Source organism: Bos javanicus, chromosome 2 (assembly GCF_032452875.1).
Source record: "Bos javanicus breed banteng chromosome 2, ARS-OSU_banteng_1.0, whole genome shotgun sequence".
Classification (NCBI taxonomy): Eukaryota; Metazoa; Chordata; class Mammalia; order Artiodactyla; family Bovidae; genus Bos; species Bos javanicus.
Window position 1 is genome coordinate 96,300,548 of NC_083869.1, and position 27,335 is coordinate 96,327,882.

A 27,335-nucleotide genomic window follows, 5' to 3' on the forward strand; every position below is an offset into this window, starting at 1 on the left:
TGACCATATTAAGTTTGAGATGCTAGTGGACACCCAAAGGATGTTTCAACCTTTGGACTAAGCTTCCTGTCTAGTGAACTCAGTAGTCAGACAGACAGCTTTCCCTGGGGGTAAGGAGCAAAGAATTGGGAAAGGAAATCTGGTATATTAAATGACATTTCTGGGGACTGTTGCTAAGAGCAACTGAAGCAAGAGCAACTGAGCAAGCTGCTGAATTTTGCTGGAAGGAAGAGGAGGCAAGGACAGTCTGACAGGATAGACACACATACACATTCGCTCATATTTTTCTGGCACTCAGCAGGCTAGACAAAGTCAATAAAAATGCCGGTTTTTATGATAGAAATTTCTCACTGTTCAATAAAGCTGGTATTTCAGTGATAACTAATTCTGGATATAATTTCAAATAAAATGTGAGACTGAAGACAGCAAAAGGTGACTTATCCTAAGTTAAGCTGTCAAATTGTTTAGAATGGTCTAAACAAAGAACTAACCTTAACAAACAAGTAGGACTACCTGTTCCCCCAGAACCATCACAATTGTGCTCTAAGTAACTGGGAAGGCAGGCATAACATTGCCTACTGGCTTCAAGTAGTATTGGAGAGAAACTAGTTTTAAATATTTATCACAATAGGAACTTTGCATTCACCAGGCACCCAAAACCCCAATCATCTGTTAACGACAGAGAATGGGAAACACTCAGGCATCCACCAATTGATTTCTGTAATATCTTTCTTTGGACTGGATAATTTCACTTCAGCATTCAGAAGAAAAAATATGACTTAATTCAGGATTTCTGAAAAGCTAGTCCAAACAACTGGTATTGCTCTGGCAATGTTTTTCAGCAATCCAAGGCAAAATGAGACAAAAAAAAAATAGTAGATTGAATTTTAAATCTATTTGACTTTAAAAAGCTGTTTGATTGCTGTTCACTTTTTTTTTCTTTGCATTATTACGTTCTTTTATGAAATGATGGTGAGAAAGAGATCGTAATCTTTATTTTAGACATGGATAAGATAACCCTAGAGACACCTCTACATTTACAGGACTATGCAACAGAAAGGTCTGGGAAACACAAACCGAGAGGAAAATGTGCTCATTAGCACTAAGCCAATAGTCATGCCTTGCTCTCCAAGCCCAGCGCTGGCAGTGAGTACGGCAACCGTACCTTCCCACACAAGAGACATTACTGTCTGCCACCTCGCTGCCTTCACACTCTCCTACACAACCTCAATGAAGGCCTTCAGGAGAAATAAAAGGGGTTCCTTCCTCTGAAGAGTCTAGAAACTTCTGGACATCACTGCCACCAGCAAATGCCCCTGGGAAAGCAGCAGCAATTTGAGCATCAGAAAGCCTGGTTCCAAGTGTGAACTCTGCTCCTTGCCAGCTCTGTCACCTCAGGCAAGTCACGTAGCATCTCAGAGTCATAGTTCCTTCCATTCTTTCTAAATACCATGTCTTACCCATTTGAAGGGCTGTTGTAAGGACCAAAGAGTATATTTATGGGAAAGTACTTTTTAACTGATAAAATCATGATTATCTCACCATCACAAATAAGTGAAATGGGCTGAGGATGAGAAACGCAGGGCAGCAACATATTATGTACCGATTGTCAGTGGGTTTGGGGAGATAACAGGAGGGGCAGAGACTATGGCAAAGTGGAGAGTCTAATACGTAATGCTGATTGCTACATCCAGGAATGAGGGAAGACTTGTGTACTTAGAGCTTCTGATTTCCTAACAGAAACCAGAGAGCTTTATTTTGTGAGAGCATGAAAAGGCCTGATTATTTAAAGGTTCACTTTGGCTGTTGTTCAGTCTCTAAGTCATGTCCCACTCTTTGCGACCCCATGGATTGCAGCACACCAGACTTTGCTCTTCTTCACTATCTCCCAGAGTTTGCTCAAATTCATGTCTACTGAGTCGGTCAGACATTTGCTACTATTTTGCAACTTTAAAACCTGGTGGGACCATCCCTGAAAGGCCAAACAAAACACGTCTAAGGGCAAACCTGGTCCCGAGGTGACCATTTATGACTTCTGATTTATGCTTGGATCCCACCGTTCCTGTGTTCAGCGCGGCATGCAGACCGGAGGCCCTTCCCAGCTCTTCCTGGGGTCTCTCCTGAACACGTCCTTAACGGCTGCTCATCCGGATGTATCCTGACAGTGCGAAGATTTTCCACAGAGTACTTCACGCACCTCCACATGTGGACACTGTAAATAATTCTTCTTGTGAAAAGTTAACTAGACCTTGAACTGATCCAGCAGGGTCGCCATCTGGGAGTCCTCAGAGGCCGTGAATTGTCAGCACTATAAACATTTTAGACTTCATGGAAGACACTGACTTTTTCTAAACTAATCACCCCTGCCAGTCAAGATTTGCAGTTCGGGTTCAAGAACAAGGCGTTCGTTTCACAACAATAACAAAAACAGTGAGGATAAAAACCCAACGGTCATCGTAATGACAGGCCTAAAAGCCAACTGCGACTTCCCTAATAAGGCGATGACCAAAGTTGGCTCCCTGGCGGTCTAGCGCCCATACGATTAATCAGTCTGTTTCCAGGTTCCTCACGACAGCAATATTAACAGTTTGCTTTATTCTGTTTATACAGCACTGACAGGTCTTCAGCATGTTGGGCCTACTTGCTGGAGATTAATGGCAACTTTTATATGGAGGTAAAACCCAGGCAGGGAGAGAATGCCTTTTACGACTAGATAAGAACTGGATTCCCTTGCTCTATTTTGGTTCCCTTGTTGCTCATCAACTCCCCCCTCTTTTAGTTTCTATCAAGGATCTATATGGTTAGTTGTGCCCAGCAGGTCCTTCTCACTGTCTAAACTCCCCCCCAACCCCACTCTAGAGGTGGTACCCCAGGTGAAACAAAGGAAACCTTCAGTATCCTGCTTTTGAACAAGCTTATTGTCACTGAAGGTACTGGTGACTGATTTTGTTTTTAAAAAGTCAGATTCTGTATAAAAGTGAAAGACAGGTAAGAGATGGCTTCTGGTGACAGTCATTTTAGCATGAGGGGGGCAATCTCCTCTGTTAAATGGTTATTTTTATAGACACTGAAGAAGGCAGAATGAATAAGCATGGTCCCGCTGTAAGAAGTATCGACATCCCAGAAAACCTTAGACGTATTTCACTAAACAGTCATATTTTAAAATAAATCCAAAAAAGCTCTTAACTCCCCCCTCCCAAAGCTATGAGTCCTGCTTGCTACTGGTGTACTTTTCTCTGTGCCAGGTTGGACAGCTTGGTAACCTCAGAGATTATATAAATATACAGAAACTAAGACAACAACAAAAAAATTATAGCACCTCTTCTAGAGCTCTGTAGGAATCATCGTCTTATTCTTTGCTCTTAGGAAGTCTTAGGGAGCCTCTTGCTCCACCCATTTTTATGCAACAAATGCACAGATAAGTATGCACCGCATACCCAGAAACCACAGGCCCTGTGCCAGACTAGCTCTCCAACCCACTTCCTCTTGCTCACCCCTCTCCAGACACAGTGAGTAGCAGAAGAAGGGGCCTGATTCCAGTTACAGAGCATCAGGGGTGGCTTTTAAGTGGACTCTTTTAACAAGGATTTTTAAAGCTAGAGACAAGAACAATCTAGGGTAAGAAGCAGTATTAATAATAATAGTATTTATTATTTACTGTGTACAGGCACTACTGTAAGCCCTTCAGTTGTAAAAACCCATTTAATTTCCACAACAGAATGTACTGAAGGGAGAATTAAATGATTATTTGTGTTTGAGAGAGTAGAACAAAATACTGGGTTAGATTGGGGCAGATCTTTAATTCCATACTTGCACTTTAATAATTTGTCTGATGTGAAGGTTCAGTTGGAAAGGAAAGAAACCCAAGTGTGACGGACTAGTTAGAAGGATGCTGTAATGATCCTCAGACTGAACCAGGGGAGTGCACTGGAAGTGAAAAGCAAAGGAAAGATTTGAGAGCTGTCCCAGAAACAGAACCAACCAAATCTTTTTTGTGCTGGTTTGGTCTGTTCATTTATTCAACAACAATTTCTAAAGGTTTCAGAAGGTTCAAACACTGTACTAACTGACAGGGAAGTGAGAAAAAGAAGAATCTGAAGATGACTCCTTCCTCCGAATTGGGCTACCAGCCACAGCTCAGTGGTCTAAAGAGACACTGTAACAGACATCCATTCATCACCCATCCCTCCTTACATCCATCCATTCAGTACCTACTAAACACACACCGTCTCCCAGGCCCTACACTGAATAATGGTCATGAACAAGTCCAGGAAAGAGAAATGAAGGGGGGTAAAAAAAGACTCCTATTTTCACTCTCACAGCCCCAGGACTGCCTTCTCTCTAGAACTTCCATTCCTTTCCTGGTGGTCTGGCCATAAGGCGTAGTAGTACATGGTGGTAAGCCACCAAACTGCTGGAACAGCATAGGTATGCTTAGTCATCCATATGGAGAGAGGATCTCCTATTTAATTTCTAAATGCATGCCCAGATTTGGCATATTTAACCAAAGCAAAACATTACAACATAAAGGTATTCAACAAGATTTCTGTGTGTAGATTTTAACACTAAAATAAAAAATTAAATTTAAATTAAAAAATTAAAAATAAAAGCACAAAGAAAAACCAGCTTTGAGCAAAGCCAAAAGGTACTGAGAGTAATAGAACAAACATACTTTGAATGTCAAAATTCTTGTATATAGCTTGGTTGGTAAATTTGTTGGAAACACATAATTTTATTGCCTTTCAGACAAAGCTCCAATCTTTTAAAATTAAGATTTGCCTAGACTTTACAAGAGTAAATCTTGACTACTTTCTAGTGTTTTCTGAAAAACAACCAGGTGAAAGAATGGCTACCACTATGAGGCATTTCGCTCTACGGCAGCTGCCTTTTCATTATTACTTTTATGAGAGCTTGTCTAGATATTACATATCCTTTACTATCTACATTTAGTTCTTTTCAAAACATCTTCTTCAGAGGCCTGGGGTTCTTCGGATATTAATTGGATTTCAAATAGCAAACGATCACTTTCTGAAGCTTCTTATTCACATACGCTTGCCTCCAAAAACCATGACTAATGTATGCCTTCAAGTTGCCATTAAAAAAAAAAATTAAAAGATATGTTTAGGTACTTATGAACACCAACAACAATTATTTCAAGTATAAGCTAGTTTGTCTATACCAAGGGTGAGAATTTAAATGCCAATAAAACCTAACTGTAAAAGAAGGAATTTGATGAGAGCAGGCACATTTTTTAACTTCAATTTTATGTTAAGGTTCTGAGCTTGGTATGGACTTGTGTGTTCCATAAACTTGGACATAACCAACCTATGGAAAAGCAGCCTATGCCAATGATAACATGAAAAGGCAGAATCCTGAGCCTTTTTATGGTGGGTTGTTTTTCTTTTTTTAATGTATTTTAATTCCAGCTGTACGGCCTGTATCATTTACCAAGTCTGTTTCTGTCTGTAAAATAAGATTTGAATAACCACTTACTAATTTCTCATTGAAAAAAAAGGTTTTTGAGCTATGAAATATTTCAAACATGCTTATTTTCACTGACGATAATAGGAACTGAAATTGGAGAAACTATAAGATGCTACCATCAATGAAGACATTTCCATGAATATTATCTCAAGTTAACCTATAGGTAAAGAGAGGTCTTCACCGTCGTGGGAACTCGATGCATGGGTTAAAAGCCCTCAGTTCCACTGAGGTATTATTTTCATTGTGCTTGGCTCAACCAGACAGAGGCCCTCAGAGGAAAAAGTCAGAGATGAGCCCTGAGGGAGAACCACAGAATTCCAGCTACTCCACGTTGTAAAGGCCCTCGGAGATCATCTAACCACCCTCCCGGGGCGGGAAAGAAAAACAAACCGGAGCTGTCTGACATTTATGACTCTTACCTGCGGCGCAGATCCTCGGCCACCGCCGCCCGGCAGCTGAACAAATAGGCTCGCAGTGACTTCAGCCGCTGCCGCAGCCGCACCACGGTGGCCAGCGGCTCGGCGTGTCCGTACAGCATGGGGTTCTGCTGCTGGATGTCGATCAGGGGCTCCTCGTACACGTACTCCAGGAACTCTTTGGCCTGCTTAGACACCTACGAGAGAAACTTCCTCCATCAGCGCTGGTGCCATCACCGGCTCTCCACACCTCCTCCAGCTAGGAACCATAGCTTAAATACCAAAATGACATCATTTTCTGAACACAGCCAAATGAAAAAGCCCATAGTGTAACTAAGTATAAAATGTGGCTTTTCTTTCTCTCTCCCAAGAAACTCAATTGGTAAAAGCAACCTGGGCATTGAAAGGAATTACAACATATATTAACTCTGTTTTTTGATTGTGTGATTCCCTGGAGAATCCCATGATCAGAGGAGCCTTGTGGGCTACAGTCCATGGGGTGGCAAGGTGTTGGACACAACTGAGTGACTAACACTTTCATACATATGATAAAATGACACAGAACTATACAGACTCAGTATACCAATGTCAATTTCCTGTTGTTTTTTAAAAATGTATTACAGTTATTTAAGATACACCCAGTGGGCAAAGTGGGTAAAAGATACATAGGACCCCTCTGTGTTACATTATCTATACAACTTCCTGTGAATCTACAATTATTTCAAAATAAAAAGTTTAAAAAATAATTCATTAAGGCTCTTTAACAGCAATGCTGATTTTAAAAAACTAAAGCTATCTGCATATATATGTACATATATTCTATAGTATTTTTATACAGAGGTTACTTTAAAAAGATAGGTAAACCATGCACATCGAAAGGAATGAAAGAATATCTCCCAAAAAGGGGGGAAAAAGGATATTATATACAGAACAATGTGCATAGAAAACAAGCTCAAACGCACACTTTAGTGAGCAGAAAAGAGTTGCTTTTATTAGTAAAGGTCTAGACTTGGGCTGGGGGCTTCCCAGGTGGCACTAGTGGTAAGGAATCCACCTGCCAATGCAGGAGACATAGGAGATTGGTGGCTCAATCCCTGGGTTGGGAAGATCCCCTGGAGGAGGGCATGGCAACCCACTTCAGTATTCTTGCCTGGAGAATCCCACGGACAGAGGAGCCTGGTGGGCTACAGTCCATGGGATCGCAGAGCCAGAAACGACTGAAGTGACTTAGCACACGCTCATGGACTTGGGCACACTGACTCTAGCCAATAGATGCAGCCAATTCTATAACCACTTCTGTCAGTAAACACCAAGAGTATAAAAGCTGATTTTAAAATGTCATTTGGCAGTAGAGGTAAACAGAAAAAAACAAAATGCACCTGAGCTACAGCTTAACTAATGCATGCCCCGTGGGTGGTTTGGGGGAATCTTTACATACCGATTCACTGATACGAGGACATGCATCTTTCCACAAAGTTTCCACTGGACCCTCTCTAGTACTGGGAGTAAGACTGGAATTCAGCATAAACAGAACAAACAACTTTGCTCATTAACAAAACTGAAAATCCACTGTTCCCACTCTAGAAGAGTACTGATGAATAATAAACAGGATATGCTCCCTAACCTCCTGGGATTCGCTGTTGAGTATGCTGCTGCTAAGTCGCTTCAGTAGTGTCTGACTCTGTGTGACCCCATAGACGGCAGCCCACCAGGCTCCCTCGTCCCTGGGATTCTCCAGGCAAGAACACTGGAGTGGCTTGCCATTTCCTTTTCCAATGCATGAAAGTGAAAAGTGAAAGTGAAGTCGCTCAGTTGTGTCCAACTCTTTGAGACCCCCTGGACTGCAGCCTACCAGGCTCCTCGATCCGTGGGATTTTCCAGGCAAGAGTACTAGAGTGGGGTGCCATTGCCTTCTCCAGATGTTGAGTATAACAGACCAATAATTAAAACAAAAATATACATGTAGCACATAGCCAGTCATCCACCACAAAGGAACATGGATGAGGTCCACTGGGAGCTTGAAGGAGGGAGACATCAACCATGCTGGCAGAAGGGAGCTAGGAGCCAGGGCAGGCCTGGCAAAGCAGGTGACACCGGCTCAAGGTCTAGAAAGATAAACAGAAATGCACTAGGTGGGTAAGGATAGGACAACAAGCAGATACAACCATGAACTCGATCAATCTGTACATGTGCTAAGAAAGTGAAAGTTGCTCAGTTGTGTCTGACACTTTGCAACCCCATGGACTTTACAGTCCACGGAATTCTCCAGGCCAGAATACTGGAGTGGGTAGCCTTTCCCTTCTCCAAGGAATTTTCCCAGCCCAGGGATCAAACCCAGGTCTCCTGCATTGCAGGTGGATTCTTTACCAGCTGAGTTACTAGGGAAGCCCAGTAACTAAATGTATGGTTATTATATGTTGATTAAAACATGTGTTTATTAAATTCACTATTACCATGTTCTTTTTTATAAAGTTAATATGGAATTATAGAGGTGCAAAAGAAAAGCATCAATGCTTTTTTCTAATAAAAGTCATTTTCATCATAGAAGCAATTATTTTTGAGATGCCTGTTCTGTTGTGTGGTCCTCTGGGATCCTGCAGTTAAAGAGTCGAGAAGATAACAGTCTCTGCAGATGGTGCTCACAGAGCAGCACCGAGAATCAGCCAAAACCTTGGACTATGTAATCAGACTGGAAAGAGCAGCTGATGGGGCTAAATAATGCCTCATTTTGAGGTCTAGAGACACAGGTACACCCATGGCAGACACCAGAGCAGGTGTCTGGCCACTCAGTGGAGACGACAATGGGCAGGATCCTGCCCTCACATAGCTCACCGTTCAGCAGGGAAAGACAGAACCGGGTTCAAATGTTTTGTTTATAATGGTTAAATATTTGCTATATTTAAAAATTTTAAATGAGGAAAAAACGGATGGTGTTTTGGAAAATGAAGTACAATCCACTTGAAACTGTTGCTGAAGAATGATGTATTGTACAATTCAATTAGTCTTTCTGGCTCTATTGAGCAGTGTTTATACTGAGCCAGGGCCCTGCTGAATTAGGTTAACAATGCTACCTTTTAGTAGGTGAACAGAAGGACAAAGGGCACTGGCCAGTCTCCCAGGCCTTAAAAGGCTTCTCTCTTCAGGTGGTACTTAAGCCCGAGTGGGGAAAAAAAAAAGAGCCTTCTACAGAGACAGTAAAAGCAGTGAGACAAATGGGATGGCAGCTACTGACATCTGCATTCATACACTGAAATCACTAGAAACAAAAACAGAGCTAGTCTCAAGAAAGTCTAAGGCCCTGTTTCCCGAAGTTACTAGCTAGTGTGGAGAATACAGAGCATACTATGACCCCGGCAGCCTCAGTATGTGAACAAATAAAGCCCTGCCATGCTGAGCTGTTTTTGGCTGCAAAGCACATGCTCATTTTTTGAGAACCAACCACTTGCATCGGTGAGGGAATTTGGGAGAGGACTCAAAATTCCGTATGAAACGCTATTTTTGCAAAATAGGAAATCAGTGGGGATATAGTGATTGAAATTCAAAACCATCCTCTATTCTGGTATGAGCACTCTACTTTCAAACTCAACTGTAATTACAAAGCTTTTCTAAAAATATATAGTTACTTATGGAAGGAAGCCAATGATATTCTTAAGTGACAAGTTTATGTGAGAGAAAGTTTCTTTCTCATTAATAGAACCATTTCATGAGCTGTAAGGGAACACTAAATATATTCTACTTAAGAGCCAAGAGCTACTGTCCTACTTCTTGCCTACCAAATTATGACAAATATCAAAAACCTGAGTGCTGTTTCTGATATGAAAACTCACCTCATAGGTACAAAAGGATAAGCCCAGTATTCCTTACTTTAAAAAAAAAAAATGAATGGCTTAGGTTGGCATTCTTTTCCATGATCCTACTCCACTTAGATTAGAAGCAATTTTTACAGGGTTGACAGTTCGTTTTTCCAACCTATTGGCCCGTTAGTATCTTACTAAATAATATTTATTAATGATATTAGTATTATTAATATTAACTAGTTAATATTAATAATATTAATACACCAGTTTCTTCCATAGATATTTTAACTTTAGAATAGTTTATGCTGTAAGAACTTCATTCTGCAACTGTGGTTTTGTTGCAGTTTGTGAACTGGTTCTCTCTTTACCTAAAAAATCCCATGGATAGAGGAGACCTGGTAGGCGACAGTACATGGGGTCGTAAAAAGTTGGACATGGCTGAGCGACACTTTTTCTCTTCACAGACCGGCAGTCAACATGGTTCGAGAGAGGTGAGGAGGAGGAGGGCCAGGCAGAAGCAGGTCTCCTCCCCATCTCATACTCAGGAGGAGTTGGAGAAAACAGCACAGTTCAGGTTATAATTATCCATAAACCAGTAATGACAAATCTGCTAGATACACATATGTATTTATAAATAAGCATATTTGTCATTTGCTTTTAACAAGCTAACCATCATTGGTATAGATTTTAATATAATACATCTTCTGTTATGCTGGTGACAGGTACCTCTGAAAATAAAAATTCTCAAATGTCATTCAGGTTTCTGTAATTCTGAAAGGTTCTGAAATGGTGTCCTGGTATGTTCCCCCACAAAAACAGTCCTGGGTAATAATGTGATGGGGCGAAAGCAATGTGGTGACCAATGATAGCAATTTGGAGAAGAGGAGAATGATGTGGTGGTGGTGAGGACTTTAGTTTTTCTTAAAGGAGGAAAATGGATCAGAGTAAAATGGATGAGAACATAATCTTAGAATAACAATAATGGGTACAGATAAAATAGACTTGAGTGCCAAAGAATTGAAGTTTTCGAACTGTGGTGCTGGAGAAGACTCTTGAGAGTCCCTTGGACAGTAAGGAGATCAAACCAGTCCATCTTAGAGGAAATCAACCCTGAATATTCATTGGAAGGACTGCTGCTGAAGCTCCAATACTTTGGCCACCTGATCCAAACACCTGACTCATTAGAAAAGACCCTGATGCTGGGAAAGACTGAAGGCAGGAAGAGAAGCGGATGATAGAGGACAATATGGTTGGATGGCATCACTGACTCAATGGAGATGAGTTTGAGCAAACTCTGGAAGATGGTGAGGGACAGGGAAGCCTGGCATGCTGCAGTCCATGGGGTCTCAAAGAGTTGGACACGACTGAGCAACTGAACAACAGATAATCTAGTTCAGTTTTTTCTTAACCTGTGTCCCAAGGAATACCAGTCATATAGAAAAGATCCTCTGAGATCCAACAAAAAATATGGCACATGCCACATTCTTCTCTTGATGATTCAAAGTGCAGCGTGTTAACATATTAAAACTCTGGGACATGGAGTACTAGAGAAAACCTGCTGAACCCAGCCACTTTCCAACCAATCTGGCTACAGACAGGGCAGCTGGTTAATGTCATGCAGACTGTAGTGAGGGGTAGGGGGTGGTGAGAAATGAGTCAGCCATGGTTCCCCTCATCATCTGGAGGAAGGGACCTCTTTCTCTACCATTACCTGCACTTAATAGAAAATTGAGTCCCGAGAACTTAAATGACTTCTCTGTGGTCAGCTCATGGTAGATCTCAAGCCAAAACTCAGATGTGGGGACACACTGCTCTGTGCTTGTTAGCACTGTTTACATTCACAGTTCTTTTTTAAATAACTCCACCAACTGTCTGTTCATCACTCTTTAAAAGAGGAGATCCCAGTTCCTGTTCTGTTCCTCTCTCCTCTCCAGTCAAATAGAAAGCAAGTGGGCTACCAATGGAGAAGAACCCATAATTTAAGGAGGCAGTACACCGGTGTGTGGGTTTCCATGTGTCTTTAACTCTAAAACAAAACTAAAGTCCAATGACAATTCATTTATCTAGAAGTCACTTATTTGTACATTTGTTTACTGTCTTTTATCACCTGAAATTCATGATGCGGAACACATGTCCTAACGCCTAGAATGGTGAGCATAGTAAGTGTTCAGTAAACATTTGCTGAACAGATGAATGAGTACTTTACAGGGCTCTGGCCGTGACTCTGAACCACACACTTCTATCAGTTTGATTCTTTGTTTCTAAGTTCACAACATATTTAGAATTAATAAAGTAGGAAAGGGGAAGGACAGCTAGAGGCAGCACAGTGACAGCAGAGGTGACAGCTGACATCCTGGTACTAAGGGAAGGAAGGACCTGCAAGGAGATATTAAAGTACAGCATACAACCTGATGCAAAGCGATTTGGCAACATCTATCAAACTCATAGGTGTACATATTACGTCTAGGAAGTTACCTACAGAGAGTCCCATTCATGAATCAAAGAACTTACATTCGAAATAATGTATAAAGTTATTCACAGAATCACTGTCATATTAGAAAGACTGAGAAAACCTTAATGCTGATCAAAAGAAGTTGGAAAATTGGTGTGTTAAATTCATGGTGGAATATGGAATGGCTATTTTTAAAAAGCCCAAGAAAGAGTTTTATGATCTAAATGGAATGTTTTCTAAGAGCAGCATGTACACTATATTGCCTATTGCCATTTTTGTGTAAAACATATGTATGTAAAATATCTCTGGAAGGAGTGATTTGGTTGCCTATGGGAAGAACAGGGTAGGTGTGAGGAAGAGAAGGGAAGGAGATTATCCATGTGTATATGTCCTTTGTACTTTTGAACCTCGAAATGTGGAAGTATATTATGTTCAGAAAAAGAAGAATAAAAGTATAGCAGTACAAGGTAATTTCCTTACAGAAAGAAGTCTCCCATGCCATGCTAAACCACACTGAAGTTATTGGTTACAAGATTTAGAACACTCATATTTATAATGATAATTCTGAGGTATTAAAAAAAGGTTAATTTCTAGTACAAATTTTCTGAAATAGAATCTACAGAGCTACGTGACAGTTAAAATTTATAAACTAATAAAAATAATGTAATCACATTACTAAAAATTTGGAGACTAAAGAGTAGGAGAAGGCTTCCCTAATAGTTCAGTTGGTAAAGAATCCGCCTGCAATGTCGGAGACCTGGGTTCAATCCCTGGGTTGGGAAGATCCCCTGGAGAAGGGAAAAGCTACCCACTCCAGTATTCTGGCCTGGAGAATTCCATAACTGTATAGTCCATGGGGTTGCAAAGAGTCGGACATGACTGAGCGACTTTCACAGAACAGAAAAGATTAGGGGAGGAAAAAATCCACCTATAATCACAGTAAAACAACCACTGATTGCTTTGGTATAAGGTTTCCTTCTAGCATTTTCCCCCATCTCTATTATGAAAAACCATGGCAAAGTTTTAAGAAGATCAATTCCAACCATAACACTTCTTGGTCTTATTAAAATAGGCGCTGTGGACTAGTGGAGGAGGAATCAAGAGATCTTAAGTTTAATTACAATTTGTTCTCAAAATCTCCCAGTGGCTCTGAACAAGTGGCTTTTCCCATCAGTGAGCTATTCTCCAGCTCTGCAAGGCCAGCAGAGCTTGCCTTGAATGCCTCTCAAGATGAAGAGATAGGAAATGATTTGTGTAACATGGAAAACCCCTAGCTAAATGGAATGTGCATGTTCAGGCTAGGAAACAAAAATATTTTTTAAAAGCACAATTTAGGAAGAGTTCAGGCAAAGTTTGATTTCCTTACTACCTCTTTGTCATGCTTGATATTTTTGAAAGGGGGGAGGGTAAGAGGAAACACCATTGTCCAAAAACAATTTCATTAGAAAAATTGCTGTAGAATTGGAGGATAGAATTTAGCTGCTAGGTAATCCTGGAGCTCAATTCAATATGCAGGATGTACACTGAAAAACAGATGAAATCCTGCTTTAAAAATAATTAGGATTATTATTACTCTGCAGGGCAGACAAGGAAGCGCTTAAAATGACAGATTTCATTCCGCTCTGCAAAACCATTTGTTCACTCTTTCAAATGGATATTCAAGCCAGTCACGTACTTGCAATTAGGGGGAGCAGGCAGCTCTAACAGAACGATGTCTGGTCTTGGAAACTGATAGGTTTGAACTGATCCTCACAATTAGGAACATTAAGTTAAACCCCAGCATTTGAGCAAAGACAGACAGACACTGGACTAAATGGAACACAGTTACTTAATGTCAGTGAGAGATGATCCAGATAAAATCGACCAGCTCTGTTCTTGATTTAAAAATCTTCCCTTGTCCGCTGAAAGCCTAGGAGGGAATGGTCTCACAAAAGACACTTTCCTCTTGGATGAAGTATGGTACCTAATAACCTTATTACTTACCTGTCCTCTCAAAATCAAACCTTATCAGTTGAAGGACCACCACCACAAAAATATCTGCTTTATAGTAAAATTATAATAAGCCTGAGCAATGGCTGGATTGATGATTTCAGGGGGCTTCAGCCTTCACTGCAAACAGACCTGGACCTTCTCCACTGCAAGGGTTCTTAAACCACGCCTGAGTTTTTCACTTTCCTCATTCAGTGTCACCTTTACTGCTTTAGCTCCACTGATGGGCACATATTCTGAGGGCAGGTGCCACCAGCCTAAGCCCTCAATGATCACGGGGTTGGGGCTGCCTCACTCACTCACTCTCTACACACATCTCAGCTGTCAAAGCTCTGCTCCAAGGAGATTAAACTGTTCAAACCAAAAACTCAACTAGCGTTCTTGCCCTAGAAATAAATGTTTATCTATTACACACATGGCCAATATATTTATAGCCTGTATTCAGAGTGTCAAGTACAAGATGCAGAGGAGAGAATGACAACTCTGTGTGACAGAGGGGAAGGGAAGAATCAGGAGAGGAAAGAACATTTAAACTGGGTTTAGGATTTGAATGAGGGCAAGAGGGAGACAAGAGGTGTGAAACAGCCTGGCAGGACTGGGTGATGGGAAGGAGTATGCTCTTAAGAGACTCAGGGGTGGGAGGCAGTGGATGGAAGGGCTAGAAAGGCTGGGACTAGAGATCATACATGTCTTTATGTCAGGTAAAGAGATTTAGAGTTATCTTATATTCAATCATTGTAAAAGCTGGCATTAACTGAGCACTTACTTACATTCTAGACACAGCACTAGACGTTTTCTGTGAATTATTCATTTAAGCAAATAGCATCCTTAAGAAGTAGGGACTATCCCTACTATTGTGTATGTGCTTAGTCACTCAGTCGTGTCCAGTTCTTTGCCACCCCATGGACTGTAGCCCGCCAGGCTCCTCTATCCATGGGGATTGTCCAGACATGAATCCTGGAGTGGGTTGACATGCCCTCCTCCAGGGGATCTCCTTGACCCAAGTATGGATCAAATTCAGGTCTCTCACATTGCAGGCTAATTCTTTACCATCTGAGCCACCAGGGAAATCCAATCAGATAGCTACTAAGTGACAAAGCTAAGACTTGAACCCAGGTAGTCTGGGTTCATTCTACAGATTAGGAAATGGAAGCTCAGGAAAGTTCAAGTTATTTGCCTCAACCAGTCAAGCACCTAATTAGAGGTAGAGAGAGGATTTTGATAAAGGCCTGTTGAACAAAAGTTCCTGCTGCTGCTGCTGCTGCTAAGTCGCTTCAGTCGTGTCCCACTCTGTGCGACCCCATAGACGGCAGCCCACCAGGCTCCCCCGTCCCTGGGATTCTCCAGGCAAGAGTATTGGAGTGGGTTGCCATTTCCTTTTCCAATTCATGAAAGTGAAAAGTGAAAGTGAAGTCGCTCAGTCTTGTCCGACCCTCAGCGACCCCATGAACTGAAGCCTTCCAGGCTCCTCCATCCATGGGATTTTCCAGGCAAGAGTACTGGAGTGGGGTGCCATTGCCTTCTATTAACCCCTAAATAAGTGCAATTCTAGAGATTCACACATGTGTTGTGGTGGCACAGAGAGAAATTCTTATTGTTTAGTTGCTAAGTTGTGTCCAACTCTTTGCAACCCCATGGACTGTAGCCCGCCAGGCTCCTCTGTCCATGGAATTCTCCAGGAAAGAACACTGGAGTGGGTTGCCATTTCTTCCTCCAGAAGATCTTCCCAACCCAGGGATCAAACTTGCATCTCCTGCATTGCAGGCGGATTCTTTACCACTGGGATTCTTTACCACCAGGGAAGCCCATGGGGAGTAACTAACAAAGTACAGATGGGGAAAGCAGGAAGCATCAGAGGTTTCATCAAGGAGGACATTCTTCTATCGGCCCTGGAACAAAGAGCCGGGGTTCCTGAGATGGGTAAAAGTATCGGGAGCACATGTGGAAGGAGGATCTCTAAATGAGGGAAAGGGCTCTTCTTCCCAGCCCAGGAGGGGAGGCAGTAAGGACAGATACAGATGTAGGCAGGCTTGCAGGTATTCGAATTCAAATCTTCAGTTTCTCCTTGAAGTAGGAGGCATATGCTGAGAAGGACTCCTCAGGGAGGAGGCAGATTAAAGACATGTGGATGATTATTGGGCACAACAGGAGCTGCCCAGGGATGCAGAAAAGGATCCAAGCCGACTGGCCACTCAGAGTGGTCAGTTTCAGTTTAGACTTCAAAGATGATAGGTAGGTAGCAGCTACACGTTCCATTCCTGCCCACGTTGCTCCAGGGCGATACCGTTACAATGAAAGCAAGACTCAGACATCTGTTAGCAAGGAGGTATAAAACCCATCATACAGCCTGTTTTTGTATGTAGCACCTTGCATGGAAGGTTCATTCAAGGCAGACGTGACAATATTCTGGCAGAAGAATGAGGAAAGCTTCTAGTCAGATCAGGTAACAGAATTCTCTATTGGGTCCCGGGACCCAGGACCACACAAAAAATAAATAAATGTCCTAAACCTAGAGTATGACTCCAGTGGGGGTTAGATTCCTTGACTTGCCAAATTTGATTTATGCAATTTGGTTTACACAAGGGTATACACGCTGTGCAACGAAGCTAACCAGTTCACAGGTCTAAAGGATGACTAGGTTGAAAACCACAGTTGAAATAAATGCCATCAGGCAATTAAATCCACAGGTCTCAGTTTCAGTAGCAAAACTGGAGCTGGAGATAAATGTAGAAATTATCAGCCTATGATTCCCAGCCTAGAAGGGAGGGAAATTATGCAATGGTGGTTTAGTCGCTCAGTTGTGTCTGACTCTTTTGGTGACCCCATGGACTGTAGCCCACCAGGCTCCCCTGTCCATGGGATTTCCCAAGCAAGAATACTGGAGTGGGTTGCCATTTCCTTCTCCAGGGGATCTTCCTGACCCAGGAATCGAACCTAGGTCTCCTGCATTGCAGGTAGATTCCTTATTGACTGAAATACAAGGGAAGCCCCAAATAATGCAATAGAAATAGTATAGAGTGGGAAAAGAGCATACAGTTGTAGCGTTTATGAGATGACCTTAATCAGGTCTGCCTCAAAGTCTCATTCTCTTTAGAATCCACGTGACAACAAGTAAAAAGCAAAATCACTATTATGCAGTGAAGCCAGGTTCAGCACCCACCTTGTATTTTGAAGTGTCCCAGTTGTGGACTATGCGGGCTGGGATCAGGAAGCTGTCGTCCACGTGGCAGCTGCTGCAGTAATACCACCCGCTGTAGCTGCACACCTTGGCTTTCCCGTTGGAAAGGCCTATGGATCGCTGGCATCCTGTTCAGGGGAGAAGAAAAGTCTGTGATTACTGTACTTCTCTAACACTGTAGAATGAAGTTATACAATCCTCAAGTGAAACAAAAGTCAACAACAGGAAAGAAATTGCAGAGAATACATATACAGACACGTCCCCTTCTTCCGCCTGCAATGCAGGAGATGTGGGTTCGATCCCTGGGTCAGGAAGATCCCCTGAAGGAAATGGCCACCCACTCCAGTATTCTTGCCTGGGAAATCCTGTGGACAGAGGAACCTGGTGGGCTGCAGTCCATGGGGTGGCAAAAAGTCAGACACGACTGAGTCACTGAGCATGCACGCCTCCTTCCTAGCCTGGCAGCTTCGCCCCTTTCGCCTCCTGGGGGACTGCTGATACTGGTACATTTCTGATCTCTTCTAATTCCACTTCTGTGCACAGCAGCCAGAGACCATCTCTCTACAACCAACGCCCTTTCATCTCCTCTCTTCCGCCTCAGAAATCCTACTTCCACCAGGCACTTGGCTGAGGGCTTCTCATATAGGATCTTATTTAACCCATGCAACAACTCTATGAGGAAGATATTATCAGCTCTTTTTTATAGATGAATAAACTAAGGTTTATTTATCCAGGTGAAGTATTTTGTCTTGAGGTCACCAAGCCAGTCAGGGTTTCCCTGGTGATTCAGATGGTAAAGAATCTGCTTGCAATGTGGGAGACCTGAGTTCAATCCCTGGGTTGAGAAGATCCCCTGAAGAAGGGAATGGCAACCCACTCCAGTGTTCTTGCCTGGAAAATCCCATGGACAGAGGAGCCTGGCAGGCTACAGTTCATGGGGTGGCAAAGAGTTGGACACGACTGAGGGACAAAGCACAACACAGCCAGTCAGAGATGGAGACTGGGTTGGGTTCTAAACTTGTCTGATTCTAAGATGAACCTAAAACCTGACATGTAGCCTTCCTCTGCTGACAAAATCAGTGAAAGGAATGTGTCCTTTGATTGGCCCCTACCTCTCCTTTCCAACTACCTACTCCTGTGATTCTCCAATGGAAATAGAACCTCTTGGTTGAAGTCAGAGAAGTCTCTCCTCATTGTTCCCCAAATACACACAGTGTGCTCACTTCACCCTCCATATCTTGGCATGATTTACTTCTTTCATGATATCCTTTTCTTCGATCTCTACTTTGCCAGATCCTGCCCATCACTAAAGACCACTGACTGCCTACAAATGATTGCCAAGGTCTTTTTCATGTCCAAGAAGTCCATGATTATGTGAGTACCATCCTGGTATTGACAGGGAAGCTGGTAATAATCATGGCCTTGACAAAAAAGAAGCCATTATTTACCTTTAGCTAGGAGGAACTATATTCTATTGATAACAGAAATTCTGTTACAATCAACCCAAAGCACAACATCCAGAACAGGTCATCAGCATTATATACCAGCATCACTTTTCTGACATGTCTTATCTACAGATTTCATTTTAGAAACCCTTCCTCATGGCCCATTTCATGGTTGGATGCCAAGAACTATATTGATCAAAGAAATCTCATATTAAGCCTATTTCATAAAATGGGTACAAAATCAAAGTGTCAGTCGCTCAGTCACGCCCAACTCTTTGCAACCCCATGGACTGTAGCCCACCAGGCTATGTAGCCCTCTGTCCATGGAATTCTCCAGGAAAGAGTACTGGAGTGGATAGCCATTCCCTTTTCTAGGCGATCTTCCTGACCCAGTCATAGAACCTGGGTCTCCCACATTACAAGTAGATTCTTTACCATCTGAACCATCAGGAAACATAGATTACTCTTAATAGTAATAATAATATAATCAGAGTTGCTCCCCATTTCCACTAGAAGGAGCTCAAACATGTTTGACAACCTAAGAGGATACTTACATGAATTCATGAATGAAAGTATCAGAAAATTCCTAGAGCTTTCATGTTCATCACAAATAAAACAACATCAAGCAGGTCCACAAAGTACCCTCCAGAAAGAGAACTAGATCCCACTGTTTTGGAATACAAGAGATATTGAAAGACGGGGAGTAAATGTATTAGAATTGTGCTTCCAGAGTTTAATACTGTCTTCCTAGAACAACTCCTTCTTTACGGTTGAGTAGCAACAAGATGGTAACAAGTTCCTATTTTTCAGATTGGCTGAGGACTGAGATATGCATAAAATTGATAAGGAAAAACCAAACACATCTGCTGCTTCTGTTGGGAGTGGAAGGTGCCATCACTAGGCTCTGAACACTGGAATGCCATCTGTGGCACCCACTGAGCATGGTGCTCATTTGGCATATAGTGCATGCCTCCTTAAACTATTGTGCTTTTTGATGTGCTCGTATAGCCACAACTACACTATAAACTGCTCAGATCTATTTTTTATCCTTAGCAGTTAACACAGAGCTTTACACATGACAGACCAGCAATAAATGTTTATGTTGAAGAGACGATAAACTGAATATTATTTGGCACATAAACAGCCTCATGCATATAAAGAGATTTTAACATCCCAGAGCTGTTCTGGAATTGATCCTCCTAACCTGCTCACCTGCCTCTTGAAATTGATCCTGCTAACCTGCCTCTTCACTTTGGTGAATACCCCTATGCAGATATGTTGCCCGTTCCAACAATTACACATTAAACATGGCCACATATGGACTGTGAAACAGAGTTGAGCAGAACTTGACATATTCTAGACACTGTAGACATTCAAGCTGACTTCACACTGAAATGATACTGAACAGAATTCAATCTTCCCTAATGATTTAGAAAGTGAACGTGATCTTGTAGAAATTTGGGAGCACCATTATAGCTGAAACGTACACCATAAAAGATTGCAAAAATAAATGTAAGTTATTTTAGCTTTTTTGCTTTTGCTTGTTTGAATTTGGGATATAATAAACATTAACGGGAGAAATATCAACAACCTCAGATATGCAGATGACACCACCCTCATGGCAGAAAGTGAAGAGGAACTAAAAAGCCTCTTGATGAAAGTGAAAGAGGAGAGTGAAAAATTTGGCTTAAAGCTCAACATTCAGAAAACGAAGATCATGGCATCTGGTCCCATCACTTCATGGGAAACAGATGGGGAAACAGTGGAAACAGTGTCAGATTTTATCTTTTTGGGCTCCAAAATCACCACAGATGGTGACTGCAGCCATGAAATTAAAAGACGCTTACTTCTTGGAAGAAAAGTTATGACCAACCTAGGTAGCATATTGCAAAGCAGAGATATTACTTTACCAACAAAGGTCCATTTAGTCAAGGCTATGGTTTTTCCTGTGGTCATGTATGGATGTGAGAGTTGGACTGTGAAGAAGGCTGAGCATCGAAGAATTGATGCTTTTGAACTGTGGTGTTGGAGAAGACTCTTGAGAGTCCCTTGGACTGCAAGGAGATCCAACCAGTCCATTCTAAAGGAGATCAGCCCTGGGTGTTCTTTGGAAGGAATGATGCTAAAGTTGAAACTCCAGTATTTTGGCCACCTCATGCAAAGAGTTGACTCGTTGGAAAAGACTCTGATGCTGGGAGGGATTGGGAGCAGGAGGAAAAGGGGACGACAGAGGATGAGATGGCTGGATGGCATCACCGACTCGATGGACATGAGTTTGAGTGAACTCCGGGAGATGGTGATGCACAGGGAGGCCTGGCGTGCTGCGATTCATGGGGTCGCAAAGAGTCGGACACGACTGAGCGACTGAACTGAACTGAAACATCAGTAAGCATTTGCTGAATGCTTTAGTAGGTCCTATTGGGCTTATTATTCTATAACTTTTAATGACTTTATTATTATCTCCTGCTGCTGCTGCTGCTAAGTCACTTCAGTTGTGTCCAACTCTGTGTGACCCCATAGATGGCAGCCCACCAGGCTCCGCCGTCCCTGGGATTCTTCAGGCAAGAACACTGGAGTGGGTTGCCATTACCTTCTCCAATGCATGAAAGTGAAAAGTGAAAGTGAAGTCACTCAGTTGTGTCCGACTATTATCTCCTAGATGCAACCTAATACATAGACAATGTTAAAATACACAAGTGTGCTTTTTAAGAAAGCACATAGCCTGCAAATGTGTATATCAACCAGGCACACAGGTTCAAAGCTTAACAGGCTGAGGGTTCAACTCAATAAGCTAAACAGCTTCAGCACTTCGCACAGGTGTCCAGGCTCGTAAAAGAGAAAGAGAACATGGCTAGGGTTCATACTTGTTTTAGCTGAGACACAAGCAGCAGCACATAAACTACCTCTAGTTCTTGGGTGTCTTTACTTTTATAACGTATTTAGAACCATGCTCTCCTACTTTTGATGCTGAAATCACCCTACAAAAATGAATATAACAGAATACCTCATTCAAAATGGACGTAGGAAGCCCTGAAAGAGGAGGTCTCAGGCGCATGTTATTTGTGGCAGCTTACTTTATATAGCCAAGCATGAAGAAGGAAGACTTTCTCCTTGTCTGTCAACAATCCAACCAATGAGAAGACACCATAACCCCGAATACTCACTGTCGTCCAATGACCTTTCCTTCAACACAGCCCCTCCCAGCTTCCCCTTTCCTAATAGAATTGCTCCTCTCCACTGTTCTCCAAACTTGCTTATGGTTCACCATAGTTTGCATGTCCCAAAGCAATTCCTCTGCTATTCCCAAATAAACTCAATTTTGTTCACTAAACTCTCAACCTTTTTTGTTTTAAAAGTTGACAGCTTCTAATGACCTAGAGGAGAAGGCAATGGCACTCCACTCCAGTACTCTTGCCTGGAAAATCCCATGGATGCAGGAGCCTGGTAGGCTGCAGTCCATGGGGTCGCTAAGAGTCAGACACGACCAAGTGACTTCACTTTCACTTTTCACTTTCATGCACTGGAGAAGGAAATGGCAACCCACTCCAGTGTTCTTGCCTGGAGAATCCCAGAGACAGGGGAGCCTGGTGGGCTGCCGTCTATGGGGTCGCACAGAGTCAGACATGACTGAAGTGACTTAACAGCAGCAGCAGCAATGACCTAGAAGGTTCCGACTTCTCCCTGTGCTTAGGAGTGTTCTGGATACATGGTGTACAGACAAGCATAAGTCTAGAGTCAGGAACCCTGGTTGCTCAGATGGTAAAGAATCTGCCAATAATGCAGGAGACCCAGGTTCACTCCCTGAGTTGTGAAGATCCCCTGGAACAGGGAATAGCTATTCACTGGCAAGCCACTCCAGTATTCTTGTCTGGGAAGTCCCATAGACAGAAGAGCCTGGCAGGCTACAGTCCATAGTGTCGCAAAGAGTCGGACATGACAGAAGCAACCAACACAGAGTCAGGAAGTGTGCTCTTTCGTAAGGGAACATGATGAGCCTGACCCATTAAAGTCCCTAGGCTGCCTCTCCTCACCACAAAATAAAGGATTCAGCCTAAACCAGTGGTTTGCCAAGTTCAGTGAGCATCAGAATTTTCTGGAGATGTTTGTGAAAAATGTAGTCCCTCTCAGCCCCAGCCTGGCCCCAGAGATTCTGACCCTGTAAATCTCGGGTAGGGCCCAGGAACTTGCATTTCTACCCAACCAACCACCACCAGGGGCTGTGGTGGGTAAAAGCTGAGGAAAGTTCCCTGATTTCTAGGTGACTGCAAAGGTCCCTCCATGCTCAAAAATTCTGATTTTAATTAAGTGAAATGCAGAGGGAGGGTAGATTGCTAAGTGAAAAGCTCATAATTTGTCACATAGTTTACTTTCTAGGCTTCTAAACTCAACATTTTAAATTCTTAGTCAATTTTCAAAAATTTACTATGTAGAAACAACAGTTCATTTTACCAGCATTTTTTTTTTCCAGAGCATTCACTGAGAAGCATCTTATTTGACTTAGAAAGAATTAAAAATTTTAATCTCCAAATCCAATGTATCTGTCATTGAAAGAACACAGGATACTCAGGAAAGATTAGAGTCCAGTTAGTGGCCCGGTGTAGATTCATTTTCTAAAAAATAACAGATACCATTTATTTGAAAAAGGATACACCCGTTCTTTTAATTAACTGCAAGATTTCCTGCTTTAATATCCTCCTAGCAAATCGCGGACTAAAACTGTCTGAAACGATTCCCCATAACACCCTGGGATTTTACTCTATCACTATGAGGTTGTCAACAGGAGTAGCGGGGACGTATTTTCTTAATAATGACCACTAGAAAAACACATTTTTTGGAGGAGGCCAAAGCTGGACTCTGACAAGGGACCTTCTGAGGAAGAAAAATAGAGCTGCAAAGCAGAGACAAAAAAATAATTAACTGAAATAACTAATTAGAACTTATTTACATATTACATTTTCATGTACTTTCAAACAGACTTTTCAACAATGTTTCTAAATTAAAAGGCATTTGTAGTAGAGAACACTCCACATGTAGGATCAAAGCAAATACATTCTTCCCTGTCTCTTTTTGAAAGTTTTCAGAGAGTGTATTCAATTCATAGGAACAAAAAACTATCTCACAAGAGAACCTACTGGCCTTTTTTTTTTATTATTGCTTCCCACCCCACTTCAATCTTTAATGAACACATGTTCTGAAGAGCTTAGCTTCCTTCTGATACACTTTGGGAAACAAATGTCACCATTTAACCAAAATCCTATTTGCTGCTTGTACAGTCCATTTCCCAAGGGGCCTTTCACTACAGACACCCAAAAAAGTCTGTTGCTGGGGGCTGAAGTAGAAATGTTGGCATAATTCTCCACGAGGGCATAGTCTTTCTTCTAACAAGGGTACCTAGTTTGCTCAGTTGGCTGCAGTGAGGTATTGCTGAGGCTGAGATCTTGAGACGCCAACCAACCATCTCCCTCTACCTCCTGGCTCCCGGCTACAGCCCTCCTTGCCCCGGCCTGCAGGTGGAAAATTCATGGGCACAAGGGAAAAGTAACGAGGTCTGTGTCTGGACCAGGTGATTCACTAGGGAGAGAACTCACCCAATGCATTCTAAGTGGAGCCAGCCACGCTACCCTCTCCAGCTCATTTGGTAGGGGAAATCCAGGACTTTGTATTGGGAAGGAAGAAATGCCCTAAGAAGAGAACAGGAACAGAGAGAAGACAAGGTGCTTTTATAAAAGAGAGAAGAGAAAGAGAGTGCACAGACTAACTTTCATTTGCTCTGTTAAAATAGAAAAAATAAAACTGGCAAGTTTCGTTCCCTCTTTTACCTGGTGCACGAAGGACTGATCGCCATAAGAGTGGAAGCAGCCCAGTTCCTGCCTCCTCCCTCCCACCAGGTGTTCTCTGGGGGAGACAGTGAGCTGTGGGAAGTGCTGGGCAAACACTGATCGAATGCCTGGAGCCTAATCAAATGCCCTAGGAATCAGATTTTCTAAAATGAAGGAAAACAATAGGACTTCCCTGGTGGGCCAGGGGTTAAGCTTCCACTGCAGGGGGCAGGGGTTTGATTCCTGGTTGGGGAACTAAGGTTCCACATGTCTCAAGGCATGGTCAGAAAACAGAAATGAGGATTTCAATGACTTACTCTTTTACAAGAATTAGGGGGGAAAGGCATAAAGAACTTAGCTTTCCTAGCTTACAGTTTATAACCATTGGCTCATTAAGAAAACGTCAAATAAGCACTTTTTAAAAATAAGATGTCACACTCAGTATACAGTAGAAAATTCTGTTTCATGAGCCTAGTATTAGCATAAAGCTGGGCACAGTGTTTAAACAAAGGATTGCTGGACACAGGGAAGAAGTGACTTTTGTAAGGTAGCTTTGGTGTCCACTAAGGGCAGTTGAGGGCAAGAGAAGGGTGACAGAGGATGAGAGGGTTGGATGGCATCACTGACCCAGTGGACATAAGTTTGAGCAAGCTCTGGGAGATAGTGAGGGACAGGGAAGCCTGGCGGGCTGTAGTACATGGGGTCACAAAGAGTCAGGCACGACTTAGCAACTGAACAGCAAAAAAAGAGAACTTGGAACAAAGCACCCTGGCCTCCAGACTTGCATCCTCCACTGTCGAAGGGGATGGAGCTTCCAGGAGAGACTGATCACACACATTGTTCACAAGTTAACACAGGTGGAACCAAGGCTACAGGATTCTACATAATTGCAACAGGAAGAGGACAAAGGTGAAGGACACTGAGAAATACCTTCTTAGAAATAAGTGATCCAAAACTTAATCCTATCTCAAGCATCCAACTTACTCTGGGATCGGGTGGTGACCCATAAAGTAGGAGACATCTACTTAGTCATGAAATCAATTAAGACAAGAAATACTTGGAGAATCGGCACATGAAAACAAATGTCTCTGAGTATGTATTTTGTCTGTTACAATGAAAATAGTACCTATAAGCATCTCAAATGAAACTAAAGGAACAAAAGGGGAAATAAAGAAAAATCAATTGTGTCCCTCCTCTAACTGCTCATGTGAATAATATGATATGCTGCTGGTAGTCGCTGTGTTATCTGGTCTCACTTTGGATGGTGTGCTGTGCTCAGTCATGCTTGACTCTTTGTGACCCCGTGGACTGTAGCCTGTCAGGTTCCTCTGCCCACGGAATTATTCCCGCAAGAATACTGAGTGGGTTACCCTTTCCTTCTCCACGGGATCTTCCTGACCCAGGAACTGAACTCATGTCTCTTGTGTCTCCTGCATTGGCAGGAGGGTTCTTTACCATTAGTGCTACCTGGGAATCCCCTAAATGGTGATACTTCCAAATTATATTCTCCATAAGGTTTTAAGTCCTCTGGTAGGGAATTCTCCAGGAGATGAAAATTTCATGGTTGGGAGGGAATACACATACCCAACTGTATTCCTGAAATGTACAGGCTGGTTGCTTCCAATGCTATTCTGAAAATCATTTCTGTTCATCAGAAAAGAATTTTTGTCCAGTGGGCTTCATTTTATGTTTGTCTATAAATGACTTTCATGGCACTGAGAGATTGTAAAGAGAAACTGTTACTCATTGTTGGCCAAATATCTGACTCCAAAAGTTGGGCTACAGAGTCAGAGGGCTGACACATGTTAAAAAGTCTAAGTAACACTTGGAAGGAAATGTTCCTACTGTGGCTGACACATATTTAGGATAATTTAAGCTGGCACTTGTAGAATGGACTGTAACTATTGCTAGGACAGCTACAGCCTTAAGTACATAACAGAAGTAAAAAACTCCTCTCATACAAAATGGAGGTGCCTAACCAAGGAATTTTCCTTTCAACACAGCAAGATGGCAAATGTTATACCCGTGAGGCATGAGCACTGCACCTGGACACAGTGAGTGTTCAGTGCACATTATATCCAGAGAAGACAGACAGAGGCAACTGAGACCAAGAGCCGTCAACCGTTCAAGACAGAGGTCATCTAAGCACAATCATATGTTACTTGACTATACCTGCAGGACAGTGGCAACCAAAGAGAGATCTTTAAAAAATCTAATCTGAATACTAATTGGTTTAAAATTTTTAAGTATTCTAGGGCTTCCCTGGTGGCTCAGTGATAAAGAATCCGCGTGCCAATGCAGGAGACAAGGGTTCAATCCCTGGTCCGACAGGATCCCACATGCTGCAGAATAACTAAGCCCATGAGCAAAACCCACGTGCCACAACTACTGAAGCCTGGGGGCCGAAAAGCCATGCTCCGAGAGAAGCCCACACACAGCAACAAAGAGTGGGCCCACTCACCGCAGAAAAAACCTGCATAGAAATGAAGATCCAGCACAGCCAATAACATAAATATATAAAATTATTTAAAAAATAAAAGTATTCTCCAAGCTGTTAGCTGAGGGCTTTTTTTTTTCCACAATGAAATATTTAAATTGCTAAGTCAGTTTCAATTTGCATGTTGTATTAGCAGAGCTAGAAGTACTATATTTAAGTAAGAAATGAAGGGAAAAATCATGCCAGGTAATTACTGCGGATTGAAAATACAGGCCGCACACCTGGTGGTCTCATGGATCTGTCTCTTGTTTTGACAAT

The 27,335-nt window shown here is 42.3% G+C and overlaps 1 protein-coding gene across 2 annotated transcripts in view; it reads right to left on the minus strand.

Annotated features, from left to right (window-relative positions):
* PLEKHM3 (pleckstrin homology domain containing M3) overlaps positions 1-27,335 on the minus strand; it is a 223,198-nt gene that overhangs the window by 121,241 nt on the left and 74,622 nt on the right. For both annotated transcript variants that reach the window (XM_061382958.1, XM_061382967.1), the window contains exons 4-5: positions 17,299-17,444; positions 5,904-6,097 (exon numbers count right to left, since the gene is read on the minus strand). In XM_061382958.1, coding sequence (XP_061238942.1) covers positions 5,904-6,097; positions 17,299-17,444 — 340 coding nt within the window. The remainder of the gene's footprint in view (positions 1-5,903; positions 6,098-17,298; positions 17,445-27,335) is intronic.